Below are 18,371 nucleotides of genomic sequence, written 5' to 3'. Positions count from 1 at the left end.
AGTTTATTTAGTTCCGGTTCTCACACATGAAACAACAAGGTTCCTTTCGAACACAAACAGCGAGTTTTGTTTATTTCACATTCGTCTATTAATATCAAATTCTCTTAACACGACCGTGTTTGGAAGTGCCAATATAGGGAGTGCTTGCAGAGAGTTTATTGATTCCAAGAACTTGTTTTCGAAGCGCACGTGACATTAATCTATGAGCATATGCTTGTTTGAGCATGTGCCAAGATTCAATTGCTGCGTGTCCACGCGAAAAGATCTCTTACACTAAGGGACACATCATTTCTCACGTAATACTAACGGCTGTGGCAGTTTTGAGATGCGAGGGATTAAACACGTGTCTCTAATCTATATATCGTCAAGTGTGCTCAGACTTTATACTTTGATGCACTTTGAGAATGAAAATAGCCATTGATTTCAGAATGGTACACTCGTATCGTATTTCGTATCTTGATCTTTCATGGGATAAATTTACTCTACGTCGCAGTAACGAATATTATTCCCACATATAGCAAATAACTAATTCCAATTATTGCTTGTGTTGTCATTGTCTCTTTTGTTGATTCCTATCTCCCCGAGATTTTTCTTGTACTTTACATTTTAAAAAATGTGTCGCACAGGCGATGCAAAGATTTAAGTATCCACTTTAAGTATCCTTTTAAGTAATATTTTTATTTAATACATATCTATCCATTTTTAATTAATATTATACATTTAGAAGAAATAAGAAGTCTATTGTTCATATTAAGCATGAAATCGATTCCGACTCGTTATCCTTCTTTAATCGAGTCACGTGCGAAATCAAGATGCGTCAATCAAAATATTTTCTGACGACGAACGTAATGCAAGACTCTTCGATTTTCGATCGTCGAGGAGATTGAAAACCACTCACCTCGAAAAGCGGGCAGCCTTGGATCCTGAGCGACTTCAGCGCGGGAAACCTGGCGAGCCTTTCGACCTCGTCCCAAGCCGATAGCAGGGTACCGTTCACGTTTAAGAACCTGAGCATTCTGAAGGGATCGTGGGGCGACTTGATGGTTGTCCCATTGGATTCCGACTTCGACTCAGATCTTTCGTAGTTGACCTTGCTCTCAAATATCCTATTTCCTTTATCGTCCGTCGACGAGGTATGTTCATCCGCGTCTAAGTGATTCATGTTTTCGTTATCCTGCCCGTGACCTTCTTCTTTCGTTCGGCGGCCATCCTCGCTTGGCAAATTTCGATTTTCTTCCAAACCAAGCGATCTGATCGGACACTCGGCGAGGACAAGGCTCTTCAGGTTTGGAAATAGATACCTGGAGAAGCGTACAGCGCCCAATGACAAATCTTTCGGAATAACAACTTATCAAACAAATTTTATTTTACATTACTAAAGAAACTGATCGATTTTTTAATTATTAGCATTAAAACGATAAAAACGATATCACGTGAGACTCACCCTAGCTTCGAGATCTCGTTCCAAACTTCCACCGGATTGCCGGTGAAGTGTAATTTCTTCAGTGCTGGATTCGCGTTCTCCGGTTTTTGATAATCCAGGTCCACCGTTTTGTACTCGTTCAAGGACAAGTGAAGTTCCTCCAGATTGCGCAAGTGCCGTACCAGTCCCTGCACCGTCGACCAGGACACCCTCGTGCCATTGAGCACGAGATTCCTCAGAAGATCGTAGTTACCATGCTTGATCTCCAGCACCTCCGCGAGGCAGTTGAAGCTCAAGTTCACGAACTTGATCTTGGGCATGTGCTGCAGGATGTCGAATACCTCCGTCCATTGCGACAGCTTATTCTGCGCCAGGTCAAGCTCCTCGACGTTCTTGCACTTGCTGCGAAGCTTCTCGGCGTCGTTGCCCGCCGACTCGATGTCGCAGTCCTGGAGCACCAATAGCGCCGGCACCGTGTGTCGTGGGGATTTCTTGGGGATGAAGATGCTCACCGACAGGGCGGCTTTGGGCGAGCCAGACTCCGCTTCATCGTCCGTCAATGAGCAGTCCGTCGTTGAGCTGCCGTACTTAAGCTCTAATGCTTCCAGCAACGACGGCATGTTTACTGCATTCTGGAACATTACGAGAAGCTTATTTATCCGGAATAATAATTTCTGCGATAAATTCTTTGCAGTGATTTAAAGGCTGCTTTTATCAGCATCATTATTATTAAATCGATTATTATTTTTCGCCTCCAATAAATTGCAGGAGCATTATTTTCGAATAATTTTTACGGAAGATCGGGACGGTCATTTAAAGAGTAGAAGATCGTACGGAGATTTCTGCCTGAAAATAAATTCAGTTTCTTAGGATGGCCATGGAAATACAAATGCAAGTAAATGTCCACCCTGTCGGCCAAATAACACAAAGCAGCGTCGCTAACCGCGGGAATAGAAAAGGAAGGAAAAGGGAGAAGGAAAAACCTCCGCGAGCCGGTCATCCTCGAGACATGTAGAATCTGGTCTCGCCATATCCGCTAAGGTCACGCCATTGTCTTTTTGCGCAGCGGCCAAGAACCAGTACCGGTTCTCTCTAGCAGCCGACAAAACGATTCTTCGCGATCGCGTCTCGGCTCGGCTCGCCCACGCGCGTGCCAAGCATTCAGAGACAACCTGTCCTGTCGACGAGCCTATGTTGACTGAGAAAAATTCCCCCTGACGAAAAGTTAACGATTATTATTGTTGCGCCTGCATGAAAGAGGAGAAAGAGATATTTCGATATACGCTGGAAGTTGAGTTCGACTTGGATGTACAATCCCCGAGCAGATAGTTGATTCAGGATTGTAAATCTGTCCTGGGACCCTTTTTAGAAATCGAGATGTAATATAAGGAACGAACCGAACGAATAAACTAGAGAACTTTCTTTCCGAAGAGGTACTCTATGGCGTATAACAATTCTCCCGAAACTAATTCTATATCATTATCATTAAATAATCGTAGAGCTCTCTTGAGTGTCATTTCAAGTCTCGCAGTCCCATCCGCAGCGTTTACCTAATATCGCGTTATAGAAAAGGTTTACGACGACTTTCCACTTATCGTTATAATATCGCGATTTCTCGAACGCGGTGATGATAGGTGTACGACAACGTAGTTCGGACGGGCTTTCCGATCTATTACGGTTATTAATGCGTAGTCGGATTGCCACGTCTTCACGATCGGCGATAAACGTCTTTCTACGCGCGCTATATACGGCGACTCGGTCGTTCGATGCGTCTTCACTATGCAATGACGACCGCCATTCGACCATCTTCCACGTGTTGCAACGCCATACATATCTGGACTCTAATGTACGCGATTAAAGGTATTCCCGTTATTATCAGGGGATCTCGAGGTGACTTTTGCATTTCTATTCGCGAAAGTATAACGACCGAGTATCTGACACGATTTGGAGATATCTAGATCTGTTCTCGAGCTATTCGTCGACACAGGAACGAGATGTTTTCCTGTTATATATCGCTGCATCGTTTGTATATATATATCCGATACCTCCGCCACAAAATTCTGATAAAATATAATGATGATAGATTGACGTAATAGATCGACGACTTGTGAGATTACGAGCTCGCTCGCAAAACGGAAGACTGTTACGTTAGTTTGGCGAGAGTCGTGTAACACGTAAGGAGCCATTCTCGTCTTTTTGCTGGACACACGCCAAATTGCATTTACATAAGAAAGACATTACGATACATCGCGTCCTACTAATTTGCCGTTTCATACAAGTCGTTGGGGCTAAAGTAATTTTCGTATTATAATTCATGCAAATCTACGACCTACATAAATAATTCATCGTTGTACAATGTATGATGAAACGTTGACTTCTATTATTCCGGAAGGTCTTATTCAGCTTGAGCTCGCGCGGCTTTAATCGTCGTCCGCGAGGAAAAGAAAGCATTTGTATGAAATAAAAGGCCAATACGTTTAACGAGAAGAAAAGAAAGGAGAGTAGCGAGACGAGAAACTTTTTCGAAACAATATAGATGTCATATATACGAATGAAACGAAAGCCGCAGTGCTCGTTCACCATCTCGCCGGAAATTCGGACACGCTTCTTTACGCGCGGCCCAACACGCGCGGCTGGAGCGGTACAAAACCAGGCGGGTGTGTACGTCACGTCAGATCGCGAGGAGTTAATTCGGGACGAGCTAGTTTCGATCCGCGCGGCGATCCCCGCGTGAAGTCGAAGGCGCGAACGGCGGCGTCCGTTGATCGACGTCGAGCGGACGGCTGCATGTGCCCGCTCGGATCGAATAAAGACGTGACTGGCCTAGAAGCAGCAAATTGGTCTAACCGCGTCTAACCGCGGTTACTCTCCGCGCTTCCCCTGAGCGTAATAGCGGCGATATCGGTTCAACGGCCATGCGAAATTAACTTTCTCCGCTCCGCGCGGCTTCGCGAGCGCGTCCAAGAAAGAGACCAGAACGAGAAGGAAAGAGAGAGAGAGAAAGAGAGGGTCTCTAGCAAGACCCCGTGCATTGCACCGCGTTACGGGCGCATTGGAGTCGTGACGGAGGCGCGCGTTGCTCTATCACAACGGGATACCGGGAGTCGCGAAAGTCCGCAACGGTCAGTGGACACGTCTCTGAGGATTGCCTGGTTTCTGTCGTGAAGCGAGTCCGCCGCCGAGAAACGCGTATACAACACCGACGCGTTTGTTCGCGAATTACGATCTTGCGCACGCGATGATAAACGTATATATACAATATATCTACGCAATCAGAATCAATTTATTCCCTGTCGAGAACGCAAGTATGATCGCGAAGAAATCTCGCATGAAATTAATTTCAATGCGCAACACTTTACAAGCGCTTTAACGTAAACGACGGAAGGATAAGAACTCGTGAGGATTTTTAAATTGTAATTGCCACATGTGAGAATAATTTACACGCGATAACGATTGCGTATTTCCTAGAGCGTTTATTATTGCTTAATCGTGGCGCTTTTAGATTCGCTCGTGAAATCACGCTGCTTACAAATCGCGCGCACATCCGCGACCGGCAACAAAATAGAAAAGCAAGAGTGAAACGCCGCATGCGTGGCTCTAAACACAGCCTTTTACGATTTACGGAAGCCGCCGCGAGTGGGATACGGATTGTACGAGCCAAGATTCACTCTCTACAGTTTGTGTAATTTCACGCTGGACGCAGATGTGTTTCGATTCATGAGATAGGGGGCATTTTGTTATGACCGCCGAAAGCGGAGTCCGAGCTCCGAGCAATTGTGAGATTCAGATTGGAATTTATGTGGGACGCAGATTCGCAAACTACAATTTCACACACATGTACATGAAACGTTAATAAAAAGCATATATCTAAATATATATGTAGCATATCGTTTTTATACAACTCTCGTGGACGAGAGCAATACAAAATAAAAGACTTTAAATACGTACGTTAATCATCAGACATTAATAATTAAACACGTGGACTGACTCTTGCAGAAATAATAGAATACTTAAATTAATTATATTTGTATTTAAAAAAAAATAGAAATACAAGATAAATATGACGGACTGCAATAAAAACGGCTTATCTTGTATTGAAAGATTCATACCTAATTCATACACGGTAAAACCTTTAAAATTTAAAAACAACCGAGAGATTGAATGCAAGAGGCTTCGGTGAACATATATATATATATACTTTCGCATCTAGATATTTTTCCAGTTAGTTTTATCCTGGCGGAAGAATTAAACGAGCCAGGCAAAATGATAATTGCGCGAAGAGAAAACCGCGAGCAGGACATTGATAGGCACATAGTAGTTACAACGTATGCAACGTTTGCGAGCGGCAGACTGGCAATCAGCTGAGTCGCGAGGCTTGAACGGTATCAAGTGAACCTACTACAGCTGTCCCGTTCTCTCTCTCGCGCGCGCGGTGGCCACGCGTAACGTAACGCTAAATATACGACTAGTGTGATGACGGTTACGAAATATGTCAGCGAGAATCGTCGGCGCAGTGGGTCAGTCGGGTTGCGTTTGCATGGTGCGTGAGCGCCGGAAAAGACGCGCGGCTGACCTTCTCCGTGATATTCCCCTCGTAAGCCTCGAAAGAGATAAAGCGCGAGGACAATTTCTAAAAAAGCCCGATTGAGATAGTCCTAAAAATCTCAAGTAATCCATCGCACACAATATTGCCGCGTGAATTAATTTCCCCGAAACAAGAGCGAGCAAATTGCAAAGCCGCCTGGGCGTAGAACGATTAAGCTAGATTTATCTTTCGACCCTCTTTCGCGCTAAGTACCATACTCCAGAGATCTTAGGGTCGGCGTGAAAGCGCGAAATAAATTTAAATCCGCGATCGACGACACGATAAACTCTCAAAATTTAAAAACGGAACCGAGGTTGAAGAGGCTTCAATAAATATACATATATATTTTCGTATTTAAATTTTGTTGTACCCAATCCGTTACGCAGAATTCATCTCTAAGAACCAGCTGTTGGTTCCAACTGCGTTGTATCTAACAGAGAATACAAAGTGTCATTGTGCAAAATGCAAACAATGCAGTAAAACAACTCAATTAGTTGCTTGCGAGACATTCGTATGTACAAAAAAGATCTGTTCGTAAAGAAAAAAGAAAAAACAGAGAGAGAGAGAGAGAGAGAGAGAGAGAGAGAGAGAGAGACAGAGCGATGATGTATATGCCATCGCTAACATTGCAGGGCACAATAAACATTGTGTCGCCTCCTCTCCTTCCCACCCCTCTTCTCCTTTTGTCTTCCGAGGGGACGCTGCATCGCGGAAATGAAACAACGGATTAGGTAAGCGAGGGAGCTTTGACGCAGCGCGCGTCGTGTCCTTTCACCGGTCGCGAAATGAGAGCTAAAAGCGCGAAACGCGTCGGAGCGGAACGCCACTTTTCCGCCTCGGCGTCTGAAAACATTGACGAAAGTCCGGCCTGCTCCTCTGCTGCGCAAATTGCGAGCCGAGACTGCCGAGAGCTCGCGGAATATTACTCGCTTCCTCAAGGTTGCCCGTGCGGCGTGCGCTCTGCTCGCGCGACCCGAGCCCCGAGCCGAGACTCGAGAGCGCATTGTGTGAATGCACGTACCAGTATACCTATATATCTCTCCTGCCTTTGCCCGCCTCTGTCTGCACCTTTGTTGCATCAGGCCTGATCAGGCCGTGCGGAACGCGAACTCTGAAGTCGCTGTCGCTCGCAATTCGATCAGCGAGAGAACGTAGATATCTTTTGTGCGACACGTATAACTGTTGAAGTTTTGTTAAATGCGCAGCTTAAAAAGCGGCACGATACAGAGTTCCGGAGGACACCGATAAGTTTCACGTTTCTTATCATTCGTAGGCTGCGTTCCGATATTCACTGTCGTCAGTACTGAAAATCTATATAGTGTACGTAACGTAAACTGTAGATTTTCAGTACTTGCAGTGAATATCGGAACGCAGCCATATTCCGTTGTTACGTCGCGCGAAGATAACGGAATGTCTCTTCTATAATATTTGAATGGACACACAAACCTATCAATGCAAGTAAAAATAATAAATTTATTCGTGGATCTCTGAGGTAAAATTTTTCTGGAGTCTGCAACACACGACACAGCTGCCATTATCAGAATAATCGATAAGTGGTATCTTCGATCGCGCTTGCCTCGCTTGCCATATAATCAACTTCGGAAGCATCCCGTACACAATTAGACGATGTGCTCTCAGTGCTCTTTCTCTTGGTTCCTTTCTCGACTCCTAAAAACACCTCGCATCGGCGCGCGGCAATTAAATCGATGTGTATAAGAAAGCGGCGCCGAGACGAGAAAGAGATATATACAGAGCGTCATGGAGAAGATCACAAAGAGAAAGAGCGCGATTTTTCAACGATAGATCCCCCGATAGATGCAAATTCCACTTCTTTTCGTGAAAAAGTCGAATTTAATCCTCGGCCCACAGCCTGTTAATTTTTAAAGCACGCGGGATCAAAGCCTGTTCACGATCCGACATTTGCAGAACAATCGTGCCACGCTGAAGTGCTGCGCAGTAGTTCTGGAACACCTGGTGTATACCGGATGGACCGTTCACTGGAACGCTATACATCGCGGCGGACTTCTCCTTTTTGAGCTCGGCTAGAGCTGCGCGTTTTAACGGCAGCTTACTGCTGTGTTGCAGATCAAACGTTGGCCTTTATGCGGGCGTTACGCGCGACAGCCACGACGGCGATTGCGGTCAACCGTGTATATACGTCAGATATGTGTGTTACAATCGCAAACACGTTACAAATGAAATTTTATCAAATTAGCGCAAATTGAAGTTCTCCGCTATCTTTGCATCGAGATAACCAAATCGTTGCGTTTCACCACGAAACGCAAAAACAATCGGATGTTTTATCGGTGCCAGTGAAGTATTTAGCAACAAATATTGCGCCGTGATTGCGTATTAATTCTCCGATAATTAGTCCTGCCCGATGACTCAGTGCTCTTATCGTTCTTGTTTTCACTTATCTACGTTGCCCGATGCCAGATTTCAATTTCACTGCATTCGACGTACCTGTGTACGGCGTTAGAAACAAATGGCGCTTTCGGCCTAAGGCGGAATCCACTTTCTTTACCTCGCGAGGAGCAACACAGGAAGTTTCGAATATTCATCCGGCAGAAAATCTTACGGAGTCACGCTATCGTAAGCGGAAAATCAGTATATCAGCGGGCAAGATTTCTTCAACGCTCGCTAACGAGAGTATTCGTTCTGGCTGCACCAAATCCGCGATTTGCTCGAAGATCTCTGCGGCTCGTTTTGCCGATGAAATAAAACTGACGATATTTTATTGAGAGGATTCAACATTCCACGTATTATTAATGATCACCGTAATATGTTTTTCACAAGTACATTACTGATTTCGACTTTTTTCGTATTAAAGGAAAGGTTTCTTGTAAAAATGAGGATTGCAGAGCCAGACGCGTCGAAAACGTTATCAGGAACCTCGTTGATGTCTATAGCAATGATCGATGACGCGATATCACGATGCAGCTACCTACATCTTGCTACTTTTACTATGGCAATCGAATATGAATATCTTCGTAAATTTTACACTATTATTCCAAACGACTTTATTATGCATCCGCGTCTCTCTCTCTTTTTCTCTCTCTCTCGTTTACATAATATCTCCCCAACTGAAACTGTGTGCAAAAAACTGTTTAATGCGCCGCGAGGATAGACTTCGTTGCACAAGGGCATTAAATCATCGCGAATGAAAGGACTGCTGTCAATGGAACGTGAAACTGATTAGATCTCAAACGCGTCTTAAAGCGCAACTCTATACGCGTTTCGAAACGATGTGCCGTAAATGTCAGAATAATTTGCAAATTATCACAAATTATCACACTTCAGCGATATTCCGCGGTATTCCGCATTAAAATGCGCTCTCCAAAAATTTGCAGATTTTACATTCTGTATAACTTTCACCTTTTTTGATCTTGTAATTTAATTTGAAATAAGGAATACCACATTGTACGACGACCGAGTCATTCTCATTGTGCAACAGGAAGGGAGAAAATGTGGGAAATTCTGTTTTTCCTTATTCTTATCCGTGACTTATCTCGCTATTGCCGATATCGCAATAAATTCAATGCTAATTGCCCCTCTCGATTTAAAATATACGGTGTCCATCAATCTTTAAGACGCATCGGAACCGAGTTGCGCGAAATCTGTAATTAAGCGTGAATTATTCCTTTCCCATTTCGACCTTGTAATCTTTCGGTTGCCAAGGTTGCGTAGGAGTATGCATTCTTTGTCTCCTCCTTCTTTATCTCGTGGAAGTGCAATCGTAGAATTTGTTAAACGATTAAACGAGGCGGTCCTAAGCTGACGCGTTGGAATCCGATTACGCAATTGACGATCGAGCGCAAAGAGACGTCTTTGCCAGTAAACGATTTCGCTGAAAGTTGCGTAAGCCGCTAGAATACAATGACACGAATACGAATGAAGACCGACACAAGCTCCAATGTTATCTATCTGGAACATTTCTCAAATTATATATAAACTATTAATGTTATAAACTACTAATGTGACTATTAAAATTACGAGCTATTACATAAATTATATATATTTCAGCCGCAGTCGTAGGCGTCTACTTTCTACTTCGTTTAAATATTATGCAACATATACCGCGGAGTTTTGCTCACAGTGAACGATCCTAGTAATAATTAAGTCGCTTTGGAAATATAATTTCCGGCGTTTAATAATAAAAACGCCGAATTAATCGCGTAACACGAGATTTACGATAATTTACGAAAATTTTACACGCGAACGGAGGAATCTCAGTCTTCTGGACAAAAAGGGAGAAGAAAAAAGAGAAGGGTATTCGGTTTTAACGAATGAAAGTTAACGGAAAGGTGGTTTCTCCGTTGCAATCATAAACGAAAATAGTGCAATCGATTTACAGTCCGAGCAATAGCCGAGCCCATTGCAAAACAGGAGGATTGGGATATAAAACGTAGATATAAGAAGCAGAAATCGACCATGCACGACGTGTTTTTGTGTTCTCTCTTTTCTCTTACATATATATAGATATATATATCTTTAATAGTTTAATATATCGAGCACGGTTGTATAAAGTCATATAGGATAAAAAGCTACAATATTCACGTTTCGCGGTCAGGAAGGTCTTGCAATGTCATTTATATTGCGACAAATTTAAAAATTCGTTATAAGGTATACGAGGCAAAAACGCAGTTGTTTATTCTTTCGTAAAAATAATTTAGCTATCGCAAAAGATAATTACAGAAATTTTGCGCGACTCTGAAATCATGGAGGAATGATCAAATTGCATTATGCGGCACCACGTTGTTCTTTTTTTCTAAGCTGCATTCTCATTAGGCATCTATACCTGCGTTTTACAATAAGAAAAAACCGAGTGCCTTGCTCCTACGGCTTACGGGATAATAATCGTACAATAATAATTATATAATGTAACAATTGCACGACAGGTTTCGTTGTCATTGTTCCACCGTCAGCCGTCGTGAAAAAAAAAAGGCGACGACAGACGTTGATACTAACTGAATCACCCTGTAGAACAACGTGAGTTGCACGTCGCTTCCCGGCGGCATCTTGCAATTAGATCTAATTGTCGATACCGCTCGACGGATGTGTAATCAGCGAAGAGCCGATATTATAGCTCTTTCCTACAGTAAACCGCGGCGGCTACGATTTACGTCGCCACCGTTCGACGATGACGCGCGAGTACGAGGAACGAGCCCCACCGGGGAGGGGATCCCACGCAGAAACCCGCGCGCGGATCTTATCTATTACCCATTACACATGCGTCGCACGGTATCGGCGATTGAAGCCATAATCCATATCGTCCGATATCTTTGGTTTGTCGAAAAAAAAAAAAAATCTGGGCACGCGCATCGTCCCCGCGTTGTTCGCGGCCACGTTGATGGTTGCTGTCTAAATACGAACGCGACGAATAACGCGACATCGGCCGCGTTGCGTGTCGACTGTCGAGCGCGAGCGTATAACGAGCGAGTCGAGCGACGCGCGCGGTCGAGCGCACCGCTTCCGTATGGCGCAGGGCGCGAGCGCGGAAGTCTCTCCCGTCGCCCGACGGGGAGATACGTAAGAGTAATTCCTCGAAAGGGTTGTTGTAAAAATCCGACGAAACGTCGAACGCGTCTCGAGAATCGTGTCAAGGACCAGGCGGGCGGGCACGGGCGGGTGGGAAAAACCGAGCGTCCGCTTGGCCCTGGCGACGCCAACGTCGCTTATTTATTTTTACTCACTGTTTGCGCGCCGCCCTTCGGACCTCGGGCCGCCGCTCCGCGTTCGCCGTGGTCGGTGCGCCGCGGTGGCCGCGGTTGCCGTCGGAGTATATAGTCGCACACTCTCCGAGGACTTTATTTCCCTCGCATGCGGCCCAATGCGGCGGAGCCAGGCGAGCTGAGACGATCTACCCGCGGGTCGCGTCGTATCGCGTCGCGTCGCGTCAGCGACTTCACCACGGCCACGGCGTCGCGCGGGCTCGAAGCTCGAACGTGCGTCGTCGTCGTTGTTGTCGTCGTCGATCTTTCGAGCGGAGAACGAGTGGCGTCGCGCGCGAACGCGCCGTTCGCCATCCAGCGTTGAACTGGCTCCTTTGTTTAGTAAACAGAAACAGCTGAGCGGCCGACGGTGGAGGTGGAGGCGGCGGTGATGGTGGCGGCCGCGCGGCGGGACCACGGTACTCGCCCCGCTCACCCGTACCGTACATTATCGACCGCATCACGCGTGCGCGATGCCCGCGACCGCGGTCACGTGGTCACGTGGTCCCGCCGCTGGCTGGAGAACGGTCGTGGTCGTCGTCGTCGTCGCGGTACTTCCGCGGCCGACGATCCGCGCCCGGCTGCGAACAATCGCCTTTTAGATCGGCAACGAAACATCGGGCTTTTCTTGCGCATTTTCGCGACAAGTTCTGGATATTTTATAGACTTCATAATAATGAATGCATTTTAATTTATGCATGTTAATTGATGCATGTTAATTTAACTGAACCAATGGAGTTAAAATAATACCATTTTGTGTTGAAATAATAAATTTAGACACACATGGTAGTTAAAAATAAAAAGAGTTATTTAACTTGAGGTATTGCAATTGATTTAAATTCCTTTAATATTTAACAGCGATCGATAAGATTCTAAAAATCTTATTTCTTCAATATTATATAATACTCTAGAGAGTCTAGAGAATACGTATTTATGTTTCTGATGGAGACACAAATGGAATAATTTGCGGGCGCTTGAATCGCGCGTTAACGCGCGTGCGATAATGAAAACAAAACATATGACCCTCAAAACCTAGCAAAACCTCAATTTCACGAATGTCAAAATAGGCCAGCTTGAACATACGTGGAACGCATATACGCGCTTACGATAAAATTTACATTTTGCGAAAATGGCAAGAAAGAATACGCTGCGACACGTGCAGCAAATTTAAAATTCAGGGTGCGCAAAAGAAGAGGAAGGAAAAAGGCGTGCTGAAGGAAAATAGCCACACAAGAGGTTACATAATATGTTATGCCGCGGATGTCTGCGCGAGGCGCAGCTCTTATATCTCGTACTTACGGAAGTGCGAAGATTAGAAAAACGCCGCGCGCGATCGCATCCTCGAGCGCGAACAGCTGTGCTTGCCGACTATATAATTTAAACGTAAAAAAGAGACCAAAGAGTATAAAAAGGCTGTACTTTACACAAAAAATTTAGACGTTGCGTTCCCGAGGCAATGTTCATGTGATCGCCGTCGCGGGGAAAGCGAACAATTAGCGTTGGCATGGAGATTTTCTATTAAATATTTCTGGTGTTTTATCTGTAATCATTATACCGATAACATAGAATATGCCATCTATATCTCTTTTATTACATTTTTTTTTTAATCATAATTCGTAACAACCACATCTTTTCGTACCATCTACCGTCTTATTAAAGATTATAGTGTACCTATTAAGGATTGAGTAACTTCAAAACTCTCGCGTTATCTACTTGCTCTCTAACATAAGAAAACTAAACAGACATAGGCAACATAATTGCAATGGAAGGCTGCAGCGCAATCGTAAGATCGTGAATGTTACTCGGAAAATATAATTTCGCGACTTACTTTTCATTCCTTAAACAATATTATATTATTTATCGATACATAGAATTTATCGTCCGTACCGTTTGCTAACAGTGCTACATTTTTTTTGTCTTTGTTTTCAAAAATGGTCTGGTGCGCGCATTCTCTCTCTCTCTCTCTCTCTCTCTCTCTCTCTCTCTCTCTCTCTCTCTCTCTCACACACACACACACTTGTAAATTATTAGACATGAAGAATTTCTTGAAATAATTTTATACCGTTTGTTTTGGTACTCTTTGTATACATCATATGATTATATTGGATTAATATTAGTTTATACAATTAAAGTAATAGATACACGCATAAAGTATATAATTAGGTACATTATATCATTGCACATCCATATGTGTATATATATATTTTTAATAAGTTAGTTATAGAGATTATAGAGATTCAGTACTTCTCCTTTTGTATTCGCAGGGAATTATTATTGTTGCACGCATTATGTACATTATTCTATTGGTATGGCAACCGTTTTTCCGTTTTTAAAGGGCCAATATACCGTCTCGAACCGTAAAACAGATCGAGAAACCGGAACGAAAAGTCTTCGTCCACGCTCTCTACGTTATACAATAATCCACCTGTCGTTAATCTGCGTTAATTTAACGAATCATGAGCTCCACGCGGCACGTGTGTACACGTACAATATAGTTACACGTATTACACCGACACCACTATGAATATTATGTAGCTGCGTTATGAAACTAATTAGCTTTTCTTTGAGTGTCAAAATTATATTCGCAGCACACGCACGTCACTCAAAACGCAAGATTTATGTGAACTGTAACGTGTTGCGTGTCTTTTAATTCGTCTTGATACAAAGCTTCCCGAAATTGTTTAGTCCAAACTTTCCTTCAACGTTGGTACTTCCTCTTTAGAACTTCCTCTTTAAGACAACTATTGATATCAGAAAGCGTGCGTTCTTTCATGCCATTTTTATGTTGTCCGCTCGAATGTCAATCGCTAATTAGTTAGCTCGAATCCAGATTCTCAAAGTGAAAGTTTGACCGTTTAATTAATTTTACTCCAGATGTTTTCTAATAGAAAGTCACATCTGTATAATCGTCTCCTCCCTTCCGTAATTTGGAGATTTTATTCTAGAGAAACGTATACACACTAATTTGCTCTTCCAAACGCTCTAACGATCTTATTTAAGTTATTTCTATGTTTTTGTCTCGCGAGAAATACTGCACATTAATTAAATCAAAGGATTTTCGTAAGGAGAAGTTATATGTTTTTGATAACATTTATCTCTCTCTCTCTCGTTGTTGCGATCGCTCTAGAAAGGCTTCCGGGTTACGGCTATAGAAACGGTGGAGATTAACGTTACATTATCAACTATACCGCGTACACTGTATTATTATGCCATGAATCTCGCGTAAAAATAAATACCCGGAGAATTGTTAGCAGCAATTGATTGCAGATCAGATTCACGTTGTTACAAACTTATATGTTGTACATAGAGATTTTTTCACACCTGCAGTAATTAACAGTAAGAAAATTTATAAGTGAGCGATTAATTGCAATATTTTGAATTATGTTCACATTGTTAACTTCTCAATCGCATTGTTTAATTACTATCCCTGCGCGATATATATATCTATACGTTATAAAAGCACACGAGGAGTGCCGGAAATTTTTCACCAGCTCCGGAAATTTGTGTATTCTTAAATTAAATCGGAGAAACATTGGTTTATACTTTCATATCGCGTTAACTTATATACATATATATTTTGCAGCTTTTAACGCAATGTTTCTCTTAATTAACCTCGAAGCTTCCGCGATAAAGGGAGGACTTTCTGAGGACAGCCACCATTTACGTACAAATCTAAAAGAAATATCCTGCGTATTATATTAAATTGGTCAAAATGCACGATGGTATGACTGGTGAGCGCGATTATATATACTTCTTGCGGCGATTTACGTATTTGCGTAGCCTCGAAGGAACACGCGTGCTGTAATTCTATAAAAAGCTCTGGATTACGATATGTAACGTAAGTTATTTATTCGATCATGTTTGGTATACATTACTATCTGCCACGACGAAATGAAGTAATACACATTCGTTTCAGCGCTTCGCTCTCGCATTGACTAACCCTGATGTCGATCAACTCTTAAATGATATCATCCGTCAGTATAACAGTCACAAGCAACGCGTAAATTACAACATATACTTATCTTAATATTTCTGTTCTACTACATCTTAACAATAGGCTGAGAACCTATCAGCCTTGAGCACATTTAGAACCTTACAGAATTCTTGGCTTGTAACAACGTGCTTCTAAAAACAATCATTTAAAAGCGATTTGGCAAAACTATTTAGCATTTTAAACACAGATAGACGCGAGAGTGATTTTGCGAGCGCTGTATGACGTGGTGTCCTCGCAATGGTAATACAAAAAGCTCTTTGCCCGAAGCTTGAAAATGCAAGTGAATTAAGTCCAGTTTCGAGAAAATTTAAACCAGGAGAATTGAAACGCCTTGCTTTTCATAATCCAGATAGGCGATGTGACATCGGAAGAATCTTCTACGATTATCATTACTTCGCGTTGGCCGTACTTTCTTTCTTCAACACTAGTAATTTTAAAATTGCTCCACTTGAAACTAGTATATACCGCGACTTGTATTTTCAGTGCTTCATTCGCTCTCGGTTTGTCGTAGCAAAATACAGTTGCGCGATAAAAAAGCGCGAACTGCAACAAAGCTTTCTCCGATGATCTCATTTAAGGGCGATCGCGTGCATATTGAAGAAGAAGCAATCCTCAAGGAGACACACGTTTTACACTCTCATCTACGTCACACACCTCCTGTCACGATACTCTGCCTTTATTTTTTTTTTCCTAAATATTACATGTCGGTCTCACAAAAAGCGTGACTAAACTTAATCTTTACAGACTTTTTTTCACCTGTACAGAACATTTCTCGATAGGGACAACGATTATATTATTACAGAGCTTAATTTCCTTTACAACTTGTTCGTTACGGTCGGATCAACAGGGTTTAGAACTATATATATATATTGCCTACGATTCCTACTTAATTTATACGAAGATATAATAATGCTTTTTCCTCCAGGGATGGAGTAATAGATAAATAATTTTCTATTCTTCTCGATGGCCCGATCGGTATATGCATATGACACATTTATGTATATGGCGATGGAGATAGTGATGATATAATCTCCCGCCTATTTCCAATTATTCAATGCATACATGCTAACATCGAAGCTATACTTTTTACAGAAATAGGGAGTACCATCACATTTCGCGAAACACGTGAGTTTTATACACATATCGTATCATTATAATGAGCTTTCGAGGCGTATAACGCATCGCGTATGATCGTATTAAAATATTGTAAATGAAATTAACAAGTTGCGTTATATAATGAGTCGTTTATAAAGTGTATTACTTGTAGAGACGATTTTCATAACATTCTTTATAATTGCACGTCTGGCTTTCTCACAATTTTTCTTCTTTTTGACGTAGAAAAGTTGTCGAGGAAGCAGACGCGGGCAAAATCGTAATAAACATGTGACAAGTATCGATTCTCTTTCGTTAAATGTTCAAAATCCAATTCGCATCGCTTATATAAATCTCCTCTCTCCGCATTCTTTCCCAGAGTCATTGTAAACACGCCGGAACCACGCACATAACTTATACTTATCCCATCCTAAAATCTATACATGCAACGTTTAACTGTATTTATGCTTTTTGTTTCTTTTTTTTTCTCTTTTGCTTAGATACACGAACGCCGTTCTGGATCATACGACGATAGGATTACGCATATTTTGAGATCACGAGCTGGAAACGTCACGTCTTGGCGCAAGCTTCCGTGAAGAAGAACTTGCCCAAAATCCGTTTTAGATACACCAAACTCAAGCAAACCTCGACACCGTGGCTCGAAAAGCTTTGCGCCGTTTCAAAATGCGGGGAATTTCAAAATTCCCGAGTTGAATTTGTGAGTATCTTGCGCGCATTCTCTTGAAAATTTCAGCACCGCGACGAATCGTTGTACGAACATTTCTATTTACGAAGAAATTTGTATGTTGTATGAAAAAAAATTTAAACGTTAAAATTACGTAACTTTTAGCACGTTACAAACATAGTCAAAGATATTTGACTTCATAAATGTAAAGCTTGATCTACAATGTGTTCTTTGCTTCCTGTTTTCTGTTCTTACTTCTTTGCGACTTATCTCGTATTTTGCAATTCCGTCGCGTAACGTGATGTTTCTTGTCTCTTCTGAAGTACGTCAATTTTTATCTTGGGCGACAGAGAACGAAAAACATCTCATTACGCGACGGAATTGCGAAATACGAGAGTCGCAAAAAGGTAAGAGCAGAAAACAGAAAGCAAAGAACACATTGTAGATCAGGCTTAACACGTACAAAAAACATTTGGTAAAATATGTTGCTGCTGTTTTTTTATACACTTATGTTTTCATTATTTTAGAAAACTATCCTGTCCACTTGTTCAAAATAATAACATTTCAATCAAATCAGTTTCCGCTAAACAGAAGGGCGATTCTATGATAGATTTTTAAAAGACTGACTTACGTCGCCGAAGATCAGAGTAGCAATTAATAATAATTGGCGCGCTTAATCTATCTTTGGTTGGTCACCATTGTCATTATTGACGCTTAAAATCGATCCCTAATCTAGCTTATTAACTAACGTATGATCGACGACAAATTCGTCCGTGTCATACGATTGCCTTAACAGCTAGGGACTAGAAGAACTCTTTGACATTGGAACCTGACCTTTTTCGCAGGATTTGAAAATGCGTCAACGAAAAATTTAAAACACA

General features: G+C 42.4%; 1 protein-coding gene across 3 annotated transcripts; it reads right to left on the bottom strand.

The window, feature by feature from the left end:
- Positions 1 to 802: 802 nt before the first annotated feature.
- On the bottom strand, positions 803 to 12,094 carry LOC112458524 (tubulin-specific chaperone cofactor E-like protein). Of its 3 annotated transcripts, none has more exons than XM_025022211.1 (3): positions 11,702 to 12,094; positions 1,445 to 2,055; positions 803 to 1,301 (listed from the first exon to the last, which is right to left on the bottom strand). In XM_025022211.1, exons 2-3 carry the CDS (start codon positions 2,041 to 2,043, stop codon positions 818 to 820), a joined length of 1,083 nt encoding a protein of 360 aa, XP_024877979.1. In that variant the 5' UTR covers positions 2,044 to 2,055; positions 11,702 to 12,094; the 3' UTR covers positions 803 to 817. The 3 variants fall into 3 exon arrangements, with proteins under 3 accessions (XP_024877979.1, XP_024877981.1, XP_024877980.1); XM_025022213.1 differs by lacking the exon at positions 11,702 to 12,094 and adding an exon at positions 10,977 to 10,995; XM_025022212.1 differs by lacking the exon at positions 11,702 to 12,094 and adding an exon at positions 7,030 to 7,282.
- Between the last annotated feature and the right edge of the window lie 6,277 nt (positions 12,095 to 18,371).

Source organism: Temnothorax curvispinosus, unplaced genomic scaffold (assembly GCF_003070985.1).
Source record: "Temnothorax curvispinosus isolate PA1 unplaced genomic scaffold, ASM307098v1 QBEX01008966.1, whole genome shotgun sequence".
NCBI lineage: Eukaryota > Metazoa > Arthropoda > Insecta > Hymenoptera > Formicidae > Temnothorax > Temnothorax curvispinosus.
This window is presented reverse-complemented; position numbering and strand designations above follow the sequence as displayed.

Bases quoted from the DNA above. Each gene is read 5' to 3' on its own strand.
- LOC112458524 (XM_025022211.1), bottom strand. From the start codon at position 2,043: ATGCCGTCGTTGCTGGAAGCATTAGAGCTTAAGTACGGCAGCTCAACG. The intron at 1,302-1,444 runs GTGAGTCTCACG...ACGCTTCTCCAG, and splicing joins AACGAGATCTCGAAGCTAGG to GTATCTATTTCCAAACCTGA.